General features: G+C 44.0%; 1 protein-coding gene across 2 annotated transcripts in view; it reads left to right on the forward strand.

Annotated features, from left to right (window-relative positions):
- The first annotated feature begins 8,393 nt into the window (after positions 1–8,393).
- The window catches only part of LOC112574016 (acetylcholinesterase-like), a 48,482-nt gene continuing 34,742 nt past the window's right edge, over positions 8,394–22,133 (forward strand). The window contains exon 1 of one of the 2 annotated variants that reach the window (XM_025254797.1): positions 8,394–9,477. In XM_025254797.1, the coding sequence (XP_025110582.1) occupies positions 9,214–9,477 (264 nt within the window). In that variant the 5' untranslated portion in view covers positions 8,394–9,213. The remainder of the gene's footprint in view (positions 9,478–22,133) is intronic. The other variant, XM_025254798.1, reaches the window with a different exon arrangement.

The following is a 22,133-nucleotide window of genomic DNA, read 5'->3' on the forward strand; positions in this document are numbered from 1 at the left end:
GACCGAGGTACAGACACTCAGCGGCCACGAGGATGGGTAAACTAGACCCTGACTGCGGGTACTTAGGTTCTTTAGTGCTAATAACAAAAGAATTTGTGGAAAGTAAAACGCGTTATGAGAGAAAAGTGGCACACCGTGACAAGTCGAGAGACGAATCCGATTAAAGGCCAACCCGAGTCAAACAGGAATTAGTTACACACGGAGTTGATGGCAGATAAATCCTTTGTTTGTTAGAAAATGGGACAGGTCAAAATACGACCCTTGGCTTCACCTAAATTCTAACTTCTACCTTTGTTTTGCTTCAAACACCCTTCCTACTACCTTCATGCATGATGTTCTGCAAATGGAGCTTGATATGAACATAAGGTTAGACATATCACTCCGTCCACATCACTCACTCTGGAATCGCTGTTGGCCAGGAAGCTTGAAGTAACTTAGGACACATCCTTGTCTTTTGAGAATCATGTTGAACTCTTGTCTACAAGTCCATTTTGCTTGAACTGCCTGCGATCCTCCACATTATTCGTCTCCTCTCTGTTGTTTCCACCAACCAGCTGATGTCGGTGTTTGTGTTGTCCAGATTCGACTCCTGTAACTGTTTGTTGTTCCCCCTGAACACCTGGAAAGTGTTCTGAGCTCGCATCTGTGTGTGTGTTTGTGGGGAAATGTACTATATAAATCTCATTATAATTATTACACACACGCACGAACACGCACACACAAAGCGGTCGAAACCCAAGGACTTCAAAGAAAGAGGAGCTTACGGGAGGACGGGCGGCCTGTGGAGGTGTGAATGGCGGCTAATTGAAGGGCGGTGTGAGAAGTGAACCCAGCCTCCCCAGGAAACAGCAGTGGCGGTCCTCGTCTTCCTGTGACTGAAGGAATGGGCAATGGGGCGAGTGAGACATGTGGGGCTACCCAAGCACGACCGTGTGTGTCGGTCTACGTCGGTCCCCCACAAACAGAGGCTGGGGGACACGAGACAAGTACAAACTGCTATTAACTACTTTGAACGATCTGATGCATAAATGGTGGTAGAGGAAGTTTAGAAAGTAATTTCTGTGTACAATGTTCACATTTTCGCTTTATAAAGTATATTATACGGATGCCGGATCTTAAAAAATGGAATGGCAAAGAGAGAGAGGGGCTTTTTTTTTTTATCATTCTTTGCTTTCAGAGTGCGGCGAAACCGAGGCTCCACCCACCAACATGATAAAATTGTTCCTCTCTTTTTGTGTAAACAAACTCTGTGATACGGAGGCTCATCCCCAACCTACGGAGGCTTTGTGCTGCACCCTGCGCCATTCCTCGGATAAAAAACAAGTCCAAACTAATAAATTCTCGCCTTTGTGTTCAGATCTTTGTCTTTTAAAGTGAGCTTCTTCTCTTGTTTCCTCGCTTCCTCTTCCCCATCCCAGCTCTGACACGGTGGGTGGGACAAAAGGGAAATAACTTTTGCACCACTTGCTCTGATGGGAGGAGGAGGGAGGAGGATGGTTAACGAGGACGCGGTGTTTGCGTGCATTAAGCCTGCTTCACACGGTTTGACTTTAATTTCACACTCGCACAATTTTTTAAATTTATTTTTAATTCTAGTTTGTCTATATGGGTAGTTAAGGAGATATGGTGTGTCGGGATAGTACTCGTCTGCACTAAGCAGGTAATCCAATGTGGAGGGAGAGAATTAGTTTTTTTAAAAAAATTGTTTAAAACAGTTTGACGAAACTGCGACCATACAGAAGAGGAAAGCAGCAAGGAATATCAGCATTCTTGATCAATCAGTCCATCCTCCCTAATGTATCGAATATCTTAAAAGAAAATTTTAATAGAAAAAAAAATGAACAAACTAACAGGGCCTGGGAATATTTTTTTTAAAAAAAAAGGGAAAAAATGAAACAATAACTGGCTCTACCGGCGTCTTGTAGTGTACAGCTCCAATGAGTGCTATTCACAGGTAGTCGACAGGGCGCAGGAAGTGACCTCGTAACCCGAGCCGCCCGAGATAAAGGGACAGCATCAAGCTGTCGTGTTCCTGCGCGAGCTTTGCCAGATAGACTCGTTCCCAGAGCCTCGCTTAATCCTCCTTTCCTCCCCACTGGCCCACGCACCAGCAGCTCGGGGGGTCAGGGGTGGGGACAAACACATCCACCCGTCACGCCTACAGTCGCTGTCATCCAACACCACCACCAGCGCCGCACAACTGCACACCCAGCTGGCATACGCTTCCACGATTTATCGGGGTGGCTGGCCTAGCGGAGGAGGCCGGCGAGAGCACCCGGAGAACCGTAACAGTTCGGGGGGATACTTAACATTTAAATAACTGCGCTCTGGACTCCGGGTTTGAATGACACGGTAGATTTACGGATAATTAAGCTTTTTTTCAGTCCTACCTGAAGAAAGGTGTCGTGGGTGAAACGTGTCTGCTGCTTGTGGAGCTTGCAAACAGCGGTTTAAACTTTTCACAATCCACCGGAGACTGGAGTAGATAATTCGAGAGGAACTGGCCTTCTAGTTTGGCATTGGCAGCAAATTAACACACAATGCAACCTTGGCGCCTAGATATATCACTGGTCAACGTGCAGGTCAAGGGTTTGACCTATTAATAAGTAGGTCAGTGTGACCTGCTTAGATTGACCTGCTTAGCAAGCGCGTCGTTTATTTTCGTTTTGCTGGAGAACATTTGTGTTCACTCCTGTAATGAGTGATGAGGGTCCTTATAAAGTAGCCTCCTAATCTCTCGGTGGTTGGGGGTGATGTGGTGTAAGAGACCATCTTTCCTAGGTCCATCCTTGTCTTCGCCAACTCAGATGTAATGTTTGACTGTAACTTCTACATTAATAATGTAATGTACTTTGTATATGTCCCATATACTACACAACCCTCCCGTTCAAATATTCATTACGCATATAGTATGAACCTTAGGAATAGGGTTGAGATGGGGGAGGGCACAGGGGTGGATGGAGGACCATGCTACACCCGAGCTCAAAACAATTCTTGCCCGAGGCTGTCGCATCCCCTCCCTTCAGGGCTCTCTCTATCTTTTGATGTCCGCGATTGAGGCAGACGAATCATGGGAATGCATATCTTAAGTGTATTACTGCGCGCCATCAAAGCCGCCATAACCGGGATGCGATCGTCGTGTTGACTAAGGTGCCTCGTCACCGTCACCCCCTTGACACAGTGGTTATACCCCCCAACCCCAATCTCCACCCCAAACACACACTTCACCTGCCTTTCTCTTCCAGCGCTCATAACTGATGACTTGGCAGGTGAAAAAAAAAAAAAGAAAGAAAAGCCGACTGTAGTAGTTTCAAGTGAACGGCTCCCCGCCACTCTTCCGGCTGCGGCGAAGTTAAGCCGCCGTCTCAGGTGGGTGGACACTTTGTCAGAGAGGAACAAATTTGAGATCACTTGGAATCAACTCTGTACACCAATCTCTTCTGTGTGAACTAGGTGGAGCACATCCTTGCACACACACATTCTCTCTTGCTCCTTTTCTCTCACACTCACACTTTATTCTAAAACGCACTATTTTTTTCTGGACAAACAGGAATGCTGAGGCTGATATTTTTTAAGGCTCTGGTTCTGCTTTATTGCGAATCGAGCTGCTTTATCCGCTTCTTCGTTTCCTTTTATTCCTATATGAAAGGAACCCACAGAAACTTAATTTCACCATTTGCTTTGTAGATCTTATTTATGAGAGTGATTATTTCAATCATGATGTCTATTCTGATAGAAGTTTGAGTTTGTTGGGCCTTGAGTGCTGACAATGAGTCAGATACTACAAGATACTCTCGGTTCGTCGTCTCCTTAATTTTGTCTAGAGTGTTGTTTGTATAACATTCAGTTGAGCTGTGTATATCGATGCATGGTTTGGGAGTCTGGCTGACAGGAACATTGTTCGGGGAGTAAACCTCCTGTCCTGTTAGAGTTAGGATATCGTAATTCGTCTGTGGAGACCAGAAGATGGTATTTGTATGGTGTAGTAAGATGGTTGTGAGATGGTGTTTGGTAGTGGTGCTGATTGTTTTGTTTCTGTCCCCTTAACTTTTTTATCAGGTAGGGTATGGTGCGGAAAGAGGAGCTGTGGAGGGATGAGCTTCGTATGAAGACTGCAAGCAGGCACTTGATGTCTGAGGAGTAGAATGGTTGATGCTGGCCTGGCTACTACAAACCAATGATGCCTTTGTCAGTTTGGTGGTTGTCTGAATAAAGTTTATTTGTTAAGCGAAGTCCTTCATTTTTTAGGAAGATTAAAATCACAAGTCTGAGTACCTGGGTGGGATGAAGGTGAAGGAGTGGGGAGAGTTACCAACTTTGCTGTAGCCAGTAGAGTGTTTTCACGAGGATTTTTTTCCCTGTCATTCTCACACACGTGACACCTTGACCTTTTGAAAAAAAAGTTCCTACTCTGCAAGTAATACAGATGGCAGCTCGCCCCGGGTATCGCACGATCGGATGGATCATGAAGCGGTGTCGACCCTTCTAATTCGTACCCTACACACGACAAACAAACACAACATTTAGTGAAACGATGCACCTGTGGGCTCTCCGGATGCTGATCCTCACACCCTCCCTCCCTTGCTAGCTATGATACGTGGCGTAGTGATATCTTTTCATCCGCACTATGGCCTCATCCTTGCACCAGGACCGGGACGACCGCTGCAACTCCGACAAGGCGTTGACTGATTTCGGGTACACAAGCCACTGGGTAGGAATCACTCAATATTTGATAAACTCTTCGATAACTCGATAACAGCAAGATGTAGCTAATAAGTACGAGATAAAGGGCAACAGCAAGCAGTGGTCGGTTGGTGGCACTGAAGAGGTTAAAGCCTGTTAATAGTAAGTAGTTAACGATTGTGCAACGAGCGCAGGGAGGTGCCGGGGAACTGTAGACTGAGCGAAGGTGAGACATGTGAATGAAGGAAGAACAAAAGAGACCCAGGTTACCTCAAGGGGCGTAGCAACAGTTTGTACTTGACGTCTGCCATCAGACAGTTAGTCAAGATTAATGACACCGAGCTGGAGCTCGGGATTAGCGAGGGATTGTCAGCTCCTGCATGTGAGGAGGTATCTAAGGGTACCTCAGATTAATGCCGCATAATGGCAGTTGGGGAGTCGGGTGATAAATGTGTGGCAATGGGGGTTAGGTTCTGATCGTCAGTCGTGGTTCAGACAACAGTTGGAATGAAGCTTCCACGAGTTCTGTCACAACAGACGCCATCATGGACGTGACGGCCAGTCGATAGACACGATGTCAGGAGCGACAATCCTATTGGTATATGAAAGGGCTTGTATTAATCCCCCTTGCTTGCTTAACTTTTTAAATCCAATTTCACTGTGAACTCCTCGAAGACATAGAGGTTCCAACGATGACGATCACTTTGGCGATTTCCCTCGCACAGTAAGCAGCGATGTCATCAGAGGTCGTGACCCTTACATTGTCCACACAAAGGTCAAGGCTAACTCTCCATGATGGTTTATCTACGAGTGAAGATGCGAGTAAATACACTCTTTTAGAATATAATCTCTTTCCCTGAAGTTCTTCCCCATCTCCAATTCAAAAAGCCATGCATGAACGCTCGTGGACACTTGAGGGGTTCACCACGGCCCCTTCTGATCCTTACCTTAAATAGACCCTCGGTCCAAGATGCACTCGTGTCCCCTCAATCTCTCTCTCACACACACACACGCACCTCTGGGGTTACAGGTTGAGCTGGGTAGAGTAAGTAGGTCTGCCTCTCACCGCAGACGATGAAGGGGTTTGAGGGGGGAGGTGGAAAACGGAGGGAGAGGCAAGGTTGCATGCCCCTTTGCTTAGTGTTTGAGGACCAAAATGGATGCCGTCCAAGGCCCCGGCCCGTAACCGAGACTGACACATCTAGTGGAGGGCAAAGCGGATTTACTCTACCGTTGTTGTCCTCGCGACAGCCTGCTTGCCGCCATGGTAGTTCCTACAGACCCTCCCCTCACCCACACCTCCCCCTCCCGTGTCACAGTTTGGACGAGACCTCACAGCAGGTATCTCTCCCCCCGTCACCCCATCACACCCTCCCTCTTCCTTCGTCCCTCTCTCCTTCTGTTCTCTTGTTGACGTTACGTCGCCGTGAGTGATCCTCCCCTGATGAACCGCTCGGCTTGCAGGTATCCATCATCGCGTGCTCGTCAGACGACGTGTTATACAGATGTTCGTCAGCTCGCGTGCGGAGCCCATCGCTCCGGAGTCAAAGCGGATTGATGGCCGCTAAGAAGACATTACTACGAGGCTGGGATTCACGTCGAGGCTGTAGGTAACAAGCCGGTGAAGCTGCCGGTAAACTTTGACATCACTTTGCGTACAGCCAACCACTGATGTAAAACTGCTGGACAGAACCTACGAACCTTCAAAACTCGCTGAACCAGCACCCGGACATCTTGCCACTCCAAACATCATGCAGGCCACCCGACTGACAACCTACCTCCTCAGTTTTTAAATCAAACAGCTAACAAACAAAAAAAATAATTGAAAAGGGTGTGCAACGTTGAAAGATAGAGAAAAATACCGAGACAGAGCAGCATCCCTAATAAAAGTATGGCCTTGGCCCTTGGGAGGCAGGGGAAGATAACGGTGGGGGGGGGGACGACATCAAGCAGAGCCAGCCAGGGTACATCGATTAGTTTCGGATCAGTGGCTGCAAAGCCGTTGCCCGTCACGAGCGCGAAGGCCTAACGGACAAGCACGCGACATGCGACACGAGGGACAGGTGATCAGCTGACAACCTCGACATAAGCTCGATACCACAAACTATTTGTTCAAATAGGAGTGAACTCTCAAGATACCTGTACAGACTGCAAGAGGTCAAACCTAGAGCATAGCGAATGTAGGCGCATGCACAGGTCGTATTACTGTCCCACTGACTGTTGCTTTGACAACACATCATACACATCATCTAATGTCGACATCTTCACTTCTCTGGGTGAATGCTGGTGTTTGTCGAGATGAAATGTGTCTCATTCATTCAGATCTTGGAAGTTAGTGGTCTGTATTGTGTCTCACCCTATATTTCGGAGAAAACTTTCCATCCTTTTATTCTTTTAAGCCAGAGGTGGGGACCGTCCTGATGGCAGGCTGCATACGGCCCTCGGCCACGACAATTTGCATGCACAGCATTTTTGTAGTTAATTTTTAATTAGACAATTTTGTGTGGCCCCTGATTGATGTTATTAAAGCGAGTGTACAGGCAAACTAAAACTGTTTAGTCTCGTAAAGAATAGGATCAGTTTGAATCTCCTATCTTCGTGTCTTTACGGGAAAAGTTGAATGTTTTATATGATATTGTGGTTGTTGTTTAATAAGGCACGGGACTCTTTCGTCTCTCTCGTCCTCCGATGACTTCAGCTCGATGCCAGTGTCAGCTGATGACATGATATATATAGTTGGACATTGCTTACAACCATCTTGATCACGTGAGTTCGAATCCTAACAATGGCCGACACTTCCTGTCCCTCGCTGATGTCATACAGCATGCCACAGCCTTATCACCGCCCTCACATCCTTTACTACACCTTTAATATAAAATATCCCTTGCAGCAAAAAAGTTCCCCACCTGTGCTTTAAATGCTTGTCATCAAACAAGCAACAGTCAGAAGTGCGAGGGTTAATCTCTCACTCGATGTGACACCTGACTGTCAAGTTTTCGCCAGACACTCTGATTTCCTCAAATCTTCAATTTCCTCCTTTTTTCCACACAAACTGTGAAATTACCAGTTACAGGAAGAACTATTTTCCTCTCGAATGATTTCAATAGCCTGGCTTGACGACCAAAAGCGGTTTGTGGCCAGGGGAAGATATTTGTTATAATCGTACCCAACACATTGAGTGTAATTTCTGCCATCTTACACTCTCACTCCACATGTTTGTTACTGTGAACATCTACAGGTGACACTGAACTGTCGGCCTGCTGCTACCTTCCCTCCACGTTGACCTCAAGTCAGTGTCGACCTCAGGTAGAGAGAGAAATGTTGCGAAGTCATGTCTCACCTCTCACCCTCGCACGCATCATAGGACCGAGTGTCACAGGGTCGAATGTTCGTCACATGCTGCAACATCTGGACGCCTAGCAACAGAATTTTACAACAAATTATTTCATAGATGATTTGTGTTTGTATACTTATGGGGTGGATCCAAACTTCAGGACTCCCTGCCGGCTTGGAATTTGAGTGTTACATGCACACATCTACCTGCACACCCTCCCCCTCTCATACACACACACGCACGCACGCGCGGAAACGCACACACACACACACGGGCATGGATGTACGTACCCAGGGTTGGCGGGAACATACCAGGGTAGCAGAGCGCCCTATCTCGAGCCTCAATCAACTGACAACTTAAACCACTGGCGAGGCCCGACCCATTCAAGCGGCCCGCCGAGTCCCGAGCCGGCCAGACCGACGCACCACCGGCGTGTGGAGAGAGAGAACGAGAGAAAGCCGGAGAGGCTGAAGAGTGGCGGAGGAATAAAGCGCCGAGCGCGACAGCCGCGGATCGGGACTCGGGAGAAAGAGACCCAGCTTACCTCCAGCTCGCTTGACATCTCCGGGTGTGTGTATTTCTCGCTACCCGGATCGAGTGGAACAGTTTTACAACCAACCATTCGTTTGGAAACACGTCTACCCGTGGAGACCGAGAGGTACTCAGCCTCGCGCTTTGTTTGCTGGTTGTTGGGGAAAAGTTTCTGTGGAGCGAACTGCATCTTGTCGTCTGGGAAGAAGTTTGGTTGTGGATTTGTTTTGTCCCACCCGCCCTCTCCACCCGGGATTGGTGAACCTGTGGTAATCGCTCGTCTTGTTGCTGTTTTTCCCAAACTTTTGCCGAGGGCTGAACACGGGTACACAACAGTATGTTCACTTGTCTCGTGAGTTATACTAAGTCCACACGTGCTTCCTCCGACAAACACTCGGGGACTTTTTGTTCCGCTACTCCGCATCAATCAGCGGAACAACAAACATAAAAAGTAAACAAAAACAACAAACAACAAACCAAAAAACACCAAAAATTTCTGTCTTCAGACTAGAATTGAAGAATTCCTCATCTAATTTTTGAGTATGCCGTCTGGAGAAGGATGGAGTGAAAGCTGTGACTATCGACGTTCATCCATCCTCATCATCGCCGAAGCTACATCGTAGTCGTCGCTCGAAGAAAAAGAAAAAAAACTCCCAAAATTTCTGATGTCGTGGTCGACCCTCAGCTCCGTGACTTCTAGGAGAACATCTTCGATGTCGTGGAGTAGGACCTGGTGGTGGTGGTGGCAGGCGCTGACGTTGTCGTTGCTGTCGCTGTCGTCGGTGTGCGAGTGTCGGCGGTTCATGGAACGAACGACGAACTACGGGCGGGTGCGGGGACTGGTGGAGACGCTTCAGGGTGGAAAGCGGGTGGAGAAGTACCTGGGCATCCCCTACGCTCGGCCGCCCCTCGGGAAACTACGGTTTGAGGTGAGTGATGTTCACGCAATGAAATGAGTGCAGAAAGGTCAGGACAGGGGTTGGCAAACTTCTAACAGGCTTTTTGGAAAACTGACAAGAGTTGAAATTAGCTTATATGAATACTTATATTTTATTAGGATACAAGCGTCTGAAATGCTTTACACATTTAGAGAAAGATATAGAAAAAAAAGAAATATGTTCTTAACTAAGGTTATGTCATATATATTATTTTTTAAATAAATGTAGCTGCAGATATATTTAGTAACTCCAGCCATTATCAAAAATATTGTATTTTAAAAATTGTACTGCGTTATACTGTATATTGTACAGCTTTTAATTTTATTCTGGAAGTATCAGCTGTTGGCTTTAAAAATGTTTTATTTTAGTTTTTACATGTTTGTGTATGTCAAGTCAACTTTGTTGATTTTTGTAAGAGCGAGGGCTGACAGTATCTTCAAAGCTCTTCACAAACATCGCATTTGCAATTTTGCAATTTCTTTAGATTAATCAACAGAGCTCGACTTATTAAGAAACAGAAAAATCAAGTTTCCGTTGTATGTTTGTCATTGTGATTGGGCATGATGCATGTTGACACTGGAGTTTAGGATGTTGGACCGAGAGATTGAGAGCAAACTCACATCGCCGGTTGAAAGAACGGATTGTTTTTGTGCTTGTCGTCTGCACCTCTAGACGATTACATTTGTTTAGTGTTTTATTCCCATCGTTAATTTCCATCCCATCTGCCTACTATCAACGACTGATAATGATTCTGATTAGTTGAAATCGTCCCAGCAGCATCAGCGAAAGAAGTATTAACGGGAGCAAGTTAAAAATGGTTTTAGGAAAAGCACAGACATTTTAATATTTATGATTAAATATAATCGGAAATAATTTTATGGTGAAGAGAGAGAGACACTCCGAGTGAGGTATACTTGTTGGAGGGTGGGTGAAAATTTCGTTTTCTGTGAAGGAATGGGGGATCTGTCGAATACATGCAGTACACTCACAACAATTACACCTGCAAACAGGAGTTACATACATCGCGCGTGACCGGACAAGAGGTAACAAGTCCCGATGGGCATCACCAACACTGTTCCAGTGGATTAAATTGTTGCCTAACTCATAGCAATCCCAAAATTATACAGATTATACAAATATCTATACACTAAGCTTGTACAGAGAGGTGAGGGCTACAATCAGTGACGTAACTCAAATCCGATAAATACCTGACGAGTCCACCAGACTCTCTACCACAACCTCTACCTTAGCACCAGCAGGTGTTCCGAGCCCCGGGGGTTGCTGCAGGGAGGCAAGGGGTCTTGACATCTATTCTGTAGATGTACGATGATTTGATTTATGCACGTCACGTCGCGCACGTCCTACGAAATTCACCACGTGACGTGCAGGACCATTGTGACGTGAGTGACACTTGTAATCACGAAGCACGTCACGTGCGTGACGGAGACGAACATGTGTAATGCTAATCTACAGACCAACTGTCTTCATGCGTCTCGTCCACGTCGTGTCACGCGCCGGGTCACGTGCTGTAATTATGCAAATCGCCGACACTGAGACGCGTTACTACTCGTACATCTACAGCTTTCAGTGGTTTTGAAGCGAGGAAACTTAATTTTAAATGACTGTAAATGTGTTTGAGTTTCGTCCCGATAAACATTTCGTTTATTAAAATTATAGTAAACGAAAAATGTATTGAACACACCGAGCATACCGAGCATCAGAGCTTTAATGTGCTCAGAACACGGACATTAGTCTTCTACTGGTCAAACTCATCAATTTTATAATAACAAAACACATTTTAATAATAAAGTGTTCGATATATCGTACAATTAATTAAATAATATACCAAAAACAAATTCAAATTCGAAATACAATTTCTGTTGAATGCATATCGTTCTTAAACCTGTGTTAAGTCTAAAATACTTCAGTCGAACTATTCATTATAAGTCAGGGAACCTATGTAGTTTCAAAAACAAACACGACAGTCATTTGGTACAACTAAACGAAATGTAGACATTATTCTATTCACTGGCTTTGGCATTTATTGAGTTAGCAACAGAAAGTTTAAATAAAGACAAAACCTACACACACACTCACACACCAACACACAGACTAAAATTATCTAACTTCGAGGAACAAAAGCAATTAACGAGCGACGTGAGAAATCACGGTAATCACGTGACACCAAAGAAATTCAAAAGAAAATAAACTGTCATGATGACTTGTTTGGAAACTTATGAAGTCTCTTGCACTGATAAAGTTGTCTGATCATCTCTCAATAAAACAATATCCACCCGGCATCAGGTGAAGATGCCTAGTCGGCAAAAGGCCGCCAACTCCATATTCACCCTCCATCGACTGACTACCCGAACACGTGTGTAAATTCTTGGCAAGCTTCGTTTTCTGGGTGTAAACTTGGGAGGGTTTTTTTGATTATTTGTTTGCGGGGAGAAGAACTGTCCACTAAACTAGAGGAAACCATCCTCTCCCTCTCTACCTTCCAGCACAATTTCGTTTAAGCGAAGGCCGCGATCATTAGCTGGGGAATCAATATTCCCGATCGACTGATTAACTGGAGGGAAAAATCACTTCCAGACCTCTCTCTTCCGCGCGCGCGCAAAGGTCACCGGCGGCCGTCAGAAGGTCCTGGACGTCTTCTGACATTCAGCCTCGGACAAAGACTCGTGTTGGTAGAGGAGGGCTTCGCGCGTGCCGGACCAGGGGTGGGGGTGGGAGGAAGAGAGGAAGGGAGGAGTGGGAAGATGAGAGGGAGGGAGGAGTGGGATGGGGTTGGATGTGAAAGACCTTTGCGAGTAAACCCCAGTTCGTGGTTTTCTTTTCTCTGCTGACCTGCGACCTTTCTTATTCCGACAGTCATCGCTGACATTTAATTTAAAAAAAAATTAAACAGGTGATTGTCTCCTCTGTTGCGTTACAAACCGTAACAATGAACAAGATTTGAGCTCCATCTTGGTTTAGAAAAATGGGTTTGTAGTAAGAAGCGATCACACTTTTTGTTAAAATTCATTCACTGCAACGTGATGCACAATTCGTAAGACGAAAGAGATTTAGGAGCTAATCATTCAGTTTAGTTGTTTCCAACTGACTTCTCTTTCCTGAATATTTTGTATTAGCATGAGTGCTCGTGTCTGTGCGTGTGTCTGTGTGTCTGTATGCATTACTCTTATTAAGGTTGTGTCCTGGGTTGGAGAAAATAAAGTTTGTCATAATGCAATATAACTAATCTTATAATCTGACATTTGCGCAAAATGTGTCCCAATATTTTACAAAATAAGATGCTTTTTAACTTGTTAAAAGTTTTGTCCCGATCGTAAATGCCTTCGCGACATTTCCAATCAAAGAATGTATTGACTGATCGATCTGTCCTAGTCAATGCCATCAGGCTGCTGGCAAAGTTCAAGATGTAGGATAGTTGTATTCCACCTAGGGCAGGATTCAGCTGTATGGTGTCTATGATACATACTGTGGATTCCACTGGCTATTCCACTTCAACATCGCGGATTTGTAGTCCCAATAGTGGCCAGACATGGTCAGCCATTATGGTCCAATAATGACAAACGATTCTGGCGCCATATTGGAAGTTCAAAGTTAATTTACATTGAACTAATATTGGTTGGCATTTGGATCCGTTCTGGCGACTATATTGGAAAGATGTTGGTCGTATGTTTGGCCATGGCCCAATAGATGGCTTTCATCTTGGTGCCATGCTGACTAAAAATATTAGTCCGATATTGAAAATGCAAGCCTGAGTTATATTGGACCATTATTGGCCAGTAGCTGGATGCATGATGGTTTAGTGGACACATCCTATCTTGGTAAAAGAAAAGAACTACAGTGTTAATTATTGCTGTGATTAATTATACACCATTACTAATCTACTCTAATTTACTATGACTAGAAAGTCATCAGTGTTAGCTTTCTTAAGACATCCAACATTTTAACTCTGGTACATTATGTTTAGCTATTTAAGTACATTTGATTTTAGCTAGTAGGATGTAGGTAAAGTGTACTAAAAGCAAAATGTGGCATGCAGGGATGTGTAAAAAATAGTAAACTAGACTTTCTCAAAGTAATTATCATTATTTTATGCAACTTTTATAATACTAACATTAAAATATAAATTACTTTTTATGTAATACTTATAAAAAAAAAAATGCCTCACAACTCGTAATTTCATTGAAAACCAAGCCAAGTTGCCGAAAGTCAAATATATTCATTCTGATGAAATAATTTTCTTGTAAATATAACTGATTTCTACCCTGACAACAAACTTATCAATGAAATAAAATAACGGGGACTTCGACATTCGTGTTCAGTTTACACTATTTTCTACTCTGACATGATAAATTAAATAAAAACACTGTGCCGGAAGTACTGTCCGGCTTACTTGTTAAGTCTAGAACAATTCTTTGCTAAATTGTGTTATTAATGTCTCCACCAAATATACCCATGTTAAGAACTAGCTGGAAGGAGTTTTTGTGATAAAGTATCGGCTGGTACAATGATTGGGGCAGGCTGGCTTTAGTTCATTAACACAGTGTTGCTGTAGTTGCCACCTGCAGGCAGAACATTTTACCAACTCGGGTAGAGTTAGAGGCTGGATAAATGTCTTTCTGGGCTCAGTTATCTATGATTAGTGAACAACTTGCAGATACTTATCACTTAAAGGCCAAACATTTTACCCATGGCGGTAGAGAATGGGTTTGACTCAGATGAGGGAGACAGGACACGTGACTCTGACGTTGCCAACGGTCAGCAAATTACATCTGACACGTATTCCGGGTGGAGGTGTTGACTGCCTGAGGAGTCTTTCTCATCCGACTAGTTCCTGCCGTTTGGGTGGAGAACAAATCTGGGTGGGGACAGGGTTAGGTGAAGAATTGCAGCAGTACACGTATGGTCCAATGTTAGGAAATAATAATAATAATAATAATAATAATAATAATAATAATAATAATAATAATATAATAAGCACATTTGTATACCACCTTTTTCCAGCATCAGCCAGACTCAAGGCGCTTTACATATAGGCATATTAATTTATGCATATAATAATAATAATAATAATAATAATAATAATAAATACATAATATAATATTGATTAACGCATCATACTAATAGAAATAGTTAGCACCAATGTTTTTATTATCATTTCGTGCATACTTTTTTAATTTAATGGCTGACCGAAGTTTTGAATAGTACGTACATGTACAGTATCCATCTGATGAATTTGCTGTCCTTTCTACTAGACTCTAATTTTCTCTCTTTATTGTTATTATTATAACAAAGGAGAACACAGGCAGTCCTAAGCCGACAGCAAGCTGTTTCTGTTCAGTTTTCTCTTTGTCCGTTCACTGGCCCAGCATTCCGTGCTGTCCGAGTAGACAGTCACAATCTCAAATGCCATACACCAAGCTTAAAACTAATTTATGAAAGACACCACGAGGAGAATTATGTCCAGCTAATGGCTTTTTCTAGTTTTTAGAGAGATGACCTCGAGCTCTGTGTCGCCGTTTATAAATGATTTCCTAATCAGGTGACTTGATCACATCAAGGGTTAGGGTTAGCCTCGTTTCCACAACCACAGGACTGTAATAAAAATTCCATGTTTGATGAAATATTAAAAATGAATTTTAAAACATGCACACACACACACAGGTAAAAGATATCGAGATTTTTCACCCATACCATCAGACAAAGCTTAGTTAAATTGTTGGTCTCGTGCGGAAATAAACTTTGTAAAGTCGTCAACCTCGTAGCTGCCATGTAGACAAGGTAGAGGTCTTACTACAGGCTGGCACTGAACAAGAAGTGATCGAAGTCTAAATCAATCTACTGGCTGCCAGCAAGTGACATTTTATAAACTGGAGACAAGATTGCCATGACTGTCATGAGCCTGTTCCATGCAATAACAACCAAGGAAAGAGGAAAGGGGGAGGGAGGGATAAAAAAAAAAAAAAAAAAAAAACAAACAATGGCAGACACTTTGTTTTAATGGAATAGGTTCCAGTACATTGTGGTCGTACTCCTTTAAACCCGCTTGCCACCTATGTATAATGTATTTACATTTTGCGTGCCAGTGCCATAGCAAGAACGATAACTCTCACGGCATGCTCACTTTATCTCCCCTGTAGCCGCCGGCGGAGGCTGCACGTGCTCTGGCGATGCCGAGATTCCCCCTCCCGTGACTGACAGCAACTCACCCAATCTGTACACCTTCCTCTAGGCTTGTCTTTCTGACATTTTTCTCCTCATCAGCAGAATCCTCCGCAAGTCTCGACACAAGCGAGATTCTGGACAGCGGGCTCTTGTGTTGAAGCAACCATTGAAAATCACTTAGTCAAAGGTTGTCAAATGTTAGTCAATAGTCAAATGATTCTCAAATCGATAAATATACACAAAGAGAAATGGTACAACGAAAAGAAGCAAAATTAATTTTGTAGTTTAAAATTTAAATTTAAAGACGGTGTGTCTTATTAGCTTAAATATACTTGAAAACTTTTATCATGACCTAAAAGAATTCTTCTTCGCACATTCTTTCGTAGATAACATAAAAGAAAAAAAAATTAAAATGCAACTGGCACGGATGGATTTAAATGAACTTAGCTCACTCGACTCACGTGATGACATGGAATTCCCATCCACCACTCCTTTAAAAAGAACCATCTCACCATCTAAAAAAGTGCGAGTGAGCTCTTATTACTCCAGGCTGAAAATAGTAAATCGACTTCTGAGATTCGGTGATATTTGACAAAAATGTGGGGCAGTAACCGCGAAGATTCTTCTCTTTATTGGTGCGTGCGTGCGTGCGAGAGTGGGGGATGAATACAAGTGCACAGACACATTAGTTCACAGGAGTGAGACCTCGAGTTCTGATAGACAGAGTTGCAGACGGACAGGTGAATGATCACATGGACAGGTGTCAAGTGTCATGTGCTCGTGTGTCTCGCATGACGTAGTGGGGTCAGTGGTAATGTCAACCCTTACTACAGCTAACCCCTTCTGAAAAAGGTTAAAGGTTAAGAGTACCGAGGCACGAGTTAGAAACAAGGGGGACTTAAATACTGCGAAAAGCACCTGCAAGGGGAGATAAGGGTTCTGCAAGAAAATTTCGCTAGAGGAAGGTGGGTGGGGGAGAGGGGCAGGGGTGGAAGAGTTACTTCCTAGCAGGTGACATGAGAGTAACTCGCCAACATCTTGCCCTCGTGACCCACAGACGACACTGAATCGCTCCAGAACGGACTCGTATCATCAGTGATGTGGAGTTCAGTGACCAGGGTGGGTCGGCGGATGTCGTTACAAACTGGTATCAACCATTTCTCACAGGACTGACAGGAACTCACCATGTCATCAAAGTCTTGTTAAAGCAGCAACATGACATGGAGCGTCACGAACGGGTCATGTCACGCATCTCATTATTGAAGGGAGGACAGAGGGAGCGGGGAAGACGGCTACACTCGCTATTAGATTTTATTTGCCATAAATTTACAGTTAAAACTAATTATGGATATTGTCAAAAACACAGCTGCAGTCACGACACAACTGAAGTATTACACAGGACGCAGCCCTCATCCTCCCTCAGGACATTTACAGAAAACAAAAGCCTACAATAGCAACACAACAGACCTCCAGCATCAGTTAATGAAATAACAATGCCGGACTCAAGGCAGACAGGTAAATCTTAGACTAAGGTGGGTTATTGACAAATGTGAAAGTCAATATTGTCAAGGTGTGCTTAGTCGTTATGGGGGTTAAGGAGACAACATCAAGCAGTCCAACTCTCGGGTGTGACAGGGTGGAGAAGACTTCGGTCCCACGAATCTGAGGCACAAATACAGGATTTTGTTTCCCAGTCTCCTGTGGATTGTCAGGTGTCCATCACGAGGCCAGGCACGAACAGGTACAATCCCACCATTGTGCCCACAGCGCGAGTGCAAGATGTACAATGGCGATCACCTTACATCTCCCTCCTCGCCTTTCAAATTAACATTTGATTTTGCTTCATATTTTGTTTGTTTTGTCGCTGCCATAATATTTTAGGTGGTCTTCAACTGGATTAATGAGTAATGCAATGCTGTACACCTTCCCCCTTCCCCTCTTCCTCCCCATCTTTCGTGAAGAGACGAGATGCGCGCGCGTCTGCAATGATTAACATTAGAAGCCGTAGTCATGAGGTGGAGCTCACTTTGCTCCATAATCATATAAAGTAGACAGTTTCGTAGGACTGTGTTCATTTCCCGAAAAGGAAGCATCTATCTGAATGGAGCGACTGAGGTTGATTGTGGCGAGGGAACTATTTCTCGCGACGTTGAGTCACGTGACGAAGGGCGTGAAGACCACGTTGTTCGTCGGCTGCCTGCTCTTCCTTTCTCTCTTATCTGCCGACTGTCTCAGCTTCAGTTCTGTGTTTTTCTTCTCGCTCTACCAACAGCTTTTTGTCGTTTGCTTTCATGTGCGAGGCGAGGCTGCAGCCAGTCACGTGTGGCGAGAAACCTCGAGAAACAGATCGAGTGGCCGATGGGCTTTGCTTCTTCTTTTTCTTTGAACACTTTTGGCTTTCGTTCTCTTTCGTCCTGGGTTTTTTTCCTTTAAGTTAAATATCTTTTTTGTTTGTTTTTTAAAAGTAAATAATGACAAATGTAATCGATGACTTGTACAGTGTTTTTCATGTTAAAAAATATATATACTTCATGCTCTGAATGCCTTAAATATTTGTCATATTTTATTAACTTTAGTCTGAACAACCGGCTGCTTGAGACTGTCCTTTCTGTCTGAGCAGGAAGGAAAGTGAAATTGCCTCTATATTAATTTATTCCCACATAAAAATAACTCTAATAAGCGAATTCTTCTTATATACACCTTGTGTATGTGTGTGTGTTGACTGTGTCCGTTTTGTTGGTGTTGTATTTGTTTTGTATATATATCTCTTTGTGTTGGAGTGTATGTGTATGTGTTTCTCTCTTTCTTTCTCTCTCACAACAATATATATATAATTGTATGTCACACACTGCGTACACAAGCAAGCATGCACACTTTCATCATTCTATCTCCTAAAAAAGGGAGTCCTGACTTTCTCTGCCCCTCCAAGTCATCAACGGGGCATTTGTTCCGGCGCCAGCCCGTGGCACCCTGGGTAAATAAACGCCAGTCTCATCGAACCAGGCGGCAAGGGCGAGAACTGATGACCATCTACTGACGCACCCCGATGCACTCGTCCTCCTAACCTTTTCGCGCTCGGGAGGAGCGACAGAAAGTGAGCGAGAACCAGACCGAGGCGGAAGATAAAGAAAGAGAGAGATCGAGAGAAAGAGTGTGACAGCGAGCTAGAGAGTGTGCGAGAGACAAAGAAAGAACAAACACTGGAGTATTTCTAAACTTGAAATCATGCGCAGTTCAGTTGATTGTCTGCAAAGGCCTTTAACTTTGAATTACTCAAAATGTTTAATGTCAGAAAATTCTTTGTTTTGTTGTTGAACGTGCAGTCCTCAAGTTTATCATCGTCGACAATTTTACTTCGTGAAATAACTATTAGCCTTTCTCTGACAGCGATTACCTCCCTTTTGGAGTACTATGCACTCTGTGGAGGGCGATCACTCTCGTATCGAAACAGGCGGAAGCAGTGATGGAGGATGGAGTGGACAGTCCGGGGCAGGGTTGTGCAGTGAGATGGATGTGCAGGGGCTGGTGGTGATGCTGGACGACTGCACTGGCTGCATGCGACACTCAGGCGCAATGAAGATGAATGGAAGACAGATGGGCGGGAGAGTAAAGCGACGAGTGGCAATGGATGAAGAAGTGAGAGAGAACTTCCGTGAAAGGATTCCGGAAGGCATCCGAGTGTTAGTTCCTTCAAACTGTCAGTCGGTCAACAATGATAATCTGGTAGCACGAGTACAGCAAACGTTTGGATGATGTGTGGGCCCCTGGTTGTCTCCCCCAACACACAGGGGAGATGATTCAGTAGAGAAGTGTCTAGAAAAGCGTGTCTCATGAGTTCAAAAAAAATCGAGGTGGTGATAACTTTAAAGTTAGAAAACCACAGGAAAGTTTCTTCTGGTTTTGTTTTCGGTTGATGTCTCTGTGTAGATATGTATACATGTGTATAGGTATGTGTGTGTGTGAAGCATGTCTATGAAAGTATCTTTAACGTAGACAAACTGATGGATGTTTGTGTGTCTGCATGTTGTTATTATGTTTGTGTTTACATGGATCCATCATCAGTTTTACAGATATTGTTGGCTGAAACAGTCGCTAACATGTGTGCTAAAATGACCGACGATCAAAGCGCAGAAATTATTTCATCGGTGATCACCTGTAATTATACCACAGGTGTGACTTTCCATCCTTCTGTGAATCTTGTTGCCGACTGCAGTGTCTGTGGAAATCTCGCAGTTTCATGAGGTTTGGCACAGCAGCGAGACAACAACCACAGAACACGGGTGGCGGGTGCAGGGGCTTTGCACTCCCTTGACCGGACACAAGTACCCGAGAGCTGGTTGCCACACTGGATTTTATGAGAAGTGTTTAGGACATGAAAGGAAACTTGAGCACTCACACCATCGTTGTGTTGCAGGTTATCTTGCCTGGCATACAATAACGAACTTTAACACACAGTTTAATAAACAAAAAATTCGTCGTCATCATGATGCATTGTCGTTATTATCACCACCACCTCTACCGTTTCATCTTCCGGTTTCTTCTTATCTTCTTCCTCTTTTTTCTTCTTCTGTATTTAAGCCCATGGATTGAACTGAATTTTTACAACTTCTATTGCGAAATGTCGCAACTAAGTCATCGCTCATTTTATCTATCTTTCTACTCTCAATCTCATTTCTTTTCTCTCTATCACACTCACATAGACAGAGAGATAAATTGTCATTTTTAACGAAGTTGGAGAGAGTAAGGGATGAGGGTCGTAGATATTAAATGCTGGGTTACAAACATGTAAAAATTTTAGTTTGTGAAATTTAGTTCTTCCAATGATGAAGTGAGAGCTTCATGATCTTGACTGGCCACGACTGAATTGAAGAAGACATCAGAGAATGAGGTTCACCGAACAAGTCTGCCACAAGGGCTGGTCTGGATTATCTCTCCTGCCTTGGATTCCTCAAAATGAAGCCGAAAGATGCCGAAGTGGCCTGCCTCCCTCCTGCCTCCCCAACCCCAGGTCAACCCCTTCATGTCAACATAGGTCACGGCAAGAAACCGTGGCAGGTGAATGATGGAGGAAAGGTTCCCTGGCAATGTGTCCCTGTTACCTGTTCCCACGGAGGTACTTCAAGGCGAGGATGGACACCCCAGACAGCCATGGTTCCTCTCCTATCCTGGCTGTCAAGTTCATCTTCAGAGTGATTTTTCCGCAATGTCCGTTTTTAAAATGTCGTTTGAACCGATTCATTCAGTTGTTTGGGGAGAAGGGGGAGGAGTTGGGATGGAGTTTGGAGAGAAGGGTTGGGGACGTAATTCAGTCGTCACCATCCTTGCGCCCTCCCTGTTATTGAAGTTCATCTAGAGCAATGTCAGTTTCCTAAAAAAAGAGGAAAAGCTCCATGGCGAGGCATTGTGAGGTCCTGTGTAGAATGGCCACATCGTGCTTCAGTATACTGATTTATAAAATACCTACTTTCTATAGTTACCCCCTTAGGTTTGTATGTAAATGTTTGAGACAAGTTATTTTAGCTTCCCTGGAACTCGAGGATGAGTATCTTGTTTCTGAAATTATAAAGTGGCATCCAGACCCCACAGAAGTTTTACAGGTGGAAACTTAGTTATAAACAGGTGGAAAAGATGGCCTGGGGTAAAGAAACATGTAGTAGTGCCCTCGTGGTCTCAACATTGCTTTTGAACTTGGGAAACAAGACGGTCTTCGCTGAGTTCCCCATTTCACCCGAGGGCAAAGACTTACCCTTGCTTCATCACTAACACCCAGACTTTTAGTTGCGGATGTTTTCACAACACCTGTTAGCAGGTGCTAGAGCTCCGCCTGCTTTGTCTTTCTTTCAGATGCTGTCTCTCTTCATCATTTTTTTTCTCTTGGTATATGTCATTTGTACATGTGTTCGTGTAGAAGTGTGCTTATATGTGTACATGTAAACGTAAGAAGGAGCCTTACAAAACAGTTTCTAATTATCTCACAGCTGTTAGAGGATAAGGCTCTTACAAACAGGCAAGAAAAAAAAAACCAACTTCAGCAACTTCATCGATTCAATGAACGCCATCCAGTAGCCGCTCATTTGTTAATGAGGACCAGAGCAGGATATCAAAGCATAGACCCTGACTCCTTTTATTCAAGGAAAGGCGGCAGAAAGAAAGGTAGAACTCGTCTCCCTATTACTGTGTTTGCGACGAGTGAACCACTCACATCTTGCTGCCCCTACAAACCTCTAGGATATGGAATCCTTTACCTTTGTGTTTATTTTAGCCAACTCAAGCACAAAAAGTTCTCCAAATAACATGCCAGTCTCAGATACACTTGTTTATGTGTGATAACTTAATTACCCAATCACCGACTGGGTGTGTTTGGCGATCTGGCTCTCTACAACCCTCGTCTGCCAGTTTTTTTCGGGACAGGTGCGCAGTGCACGTGTACTACTGCGCCAATGTTTCATTTTCTCGCCCAGAAGTCC

Source organism: Pomacea canaliculata, linkage group LG10, assembly GCF_003073045.1.
Source record: "Pomacea canaliculata isolate SZHN2017 linkage group LG10, ASM307304v1, whole genome shotgun sequence".
Classification (NCBI taxonomy): Eukaryota; Metazoa; Mollusca; class Gastropoda; order Architaenioglossa; family Ampullariidae; genus Pomacea; species Pomacea canaliculata.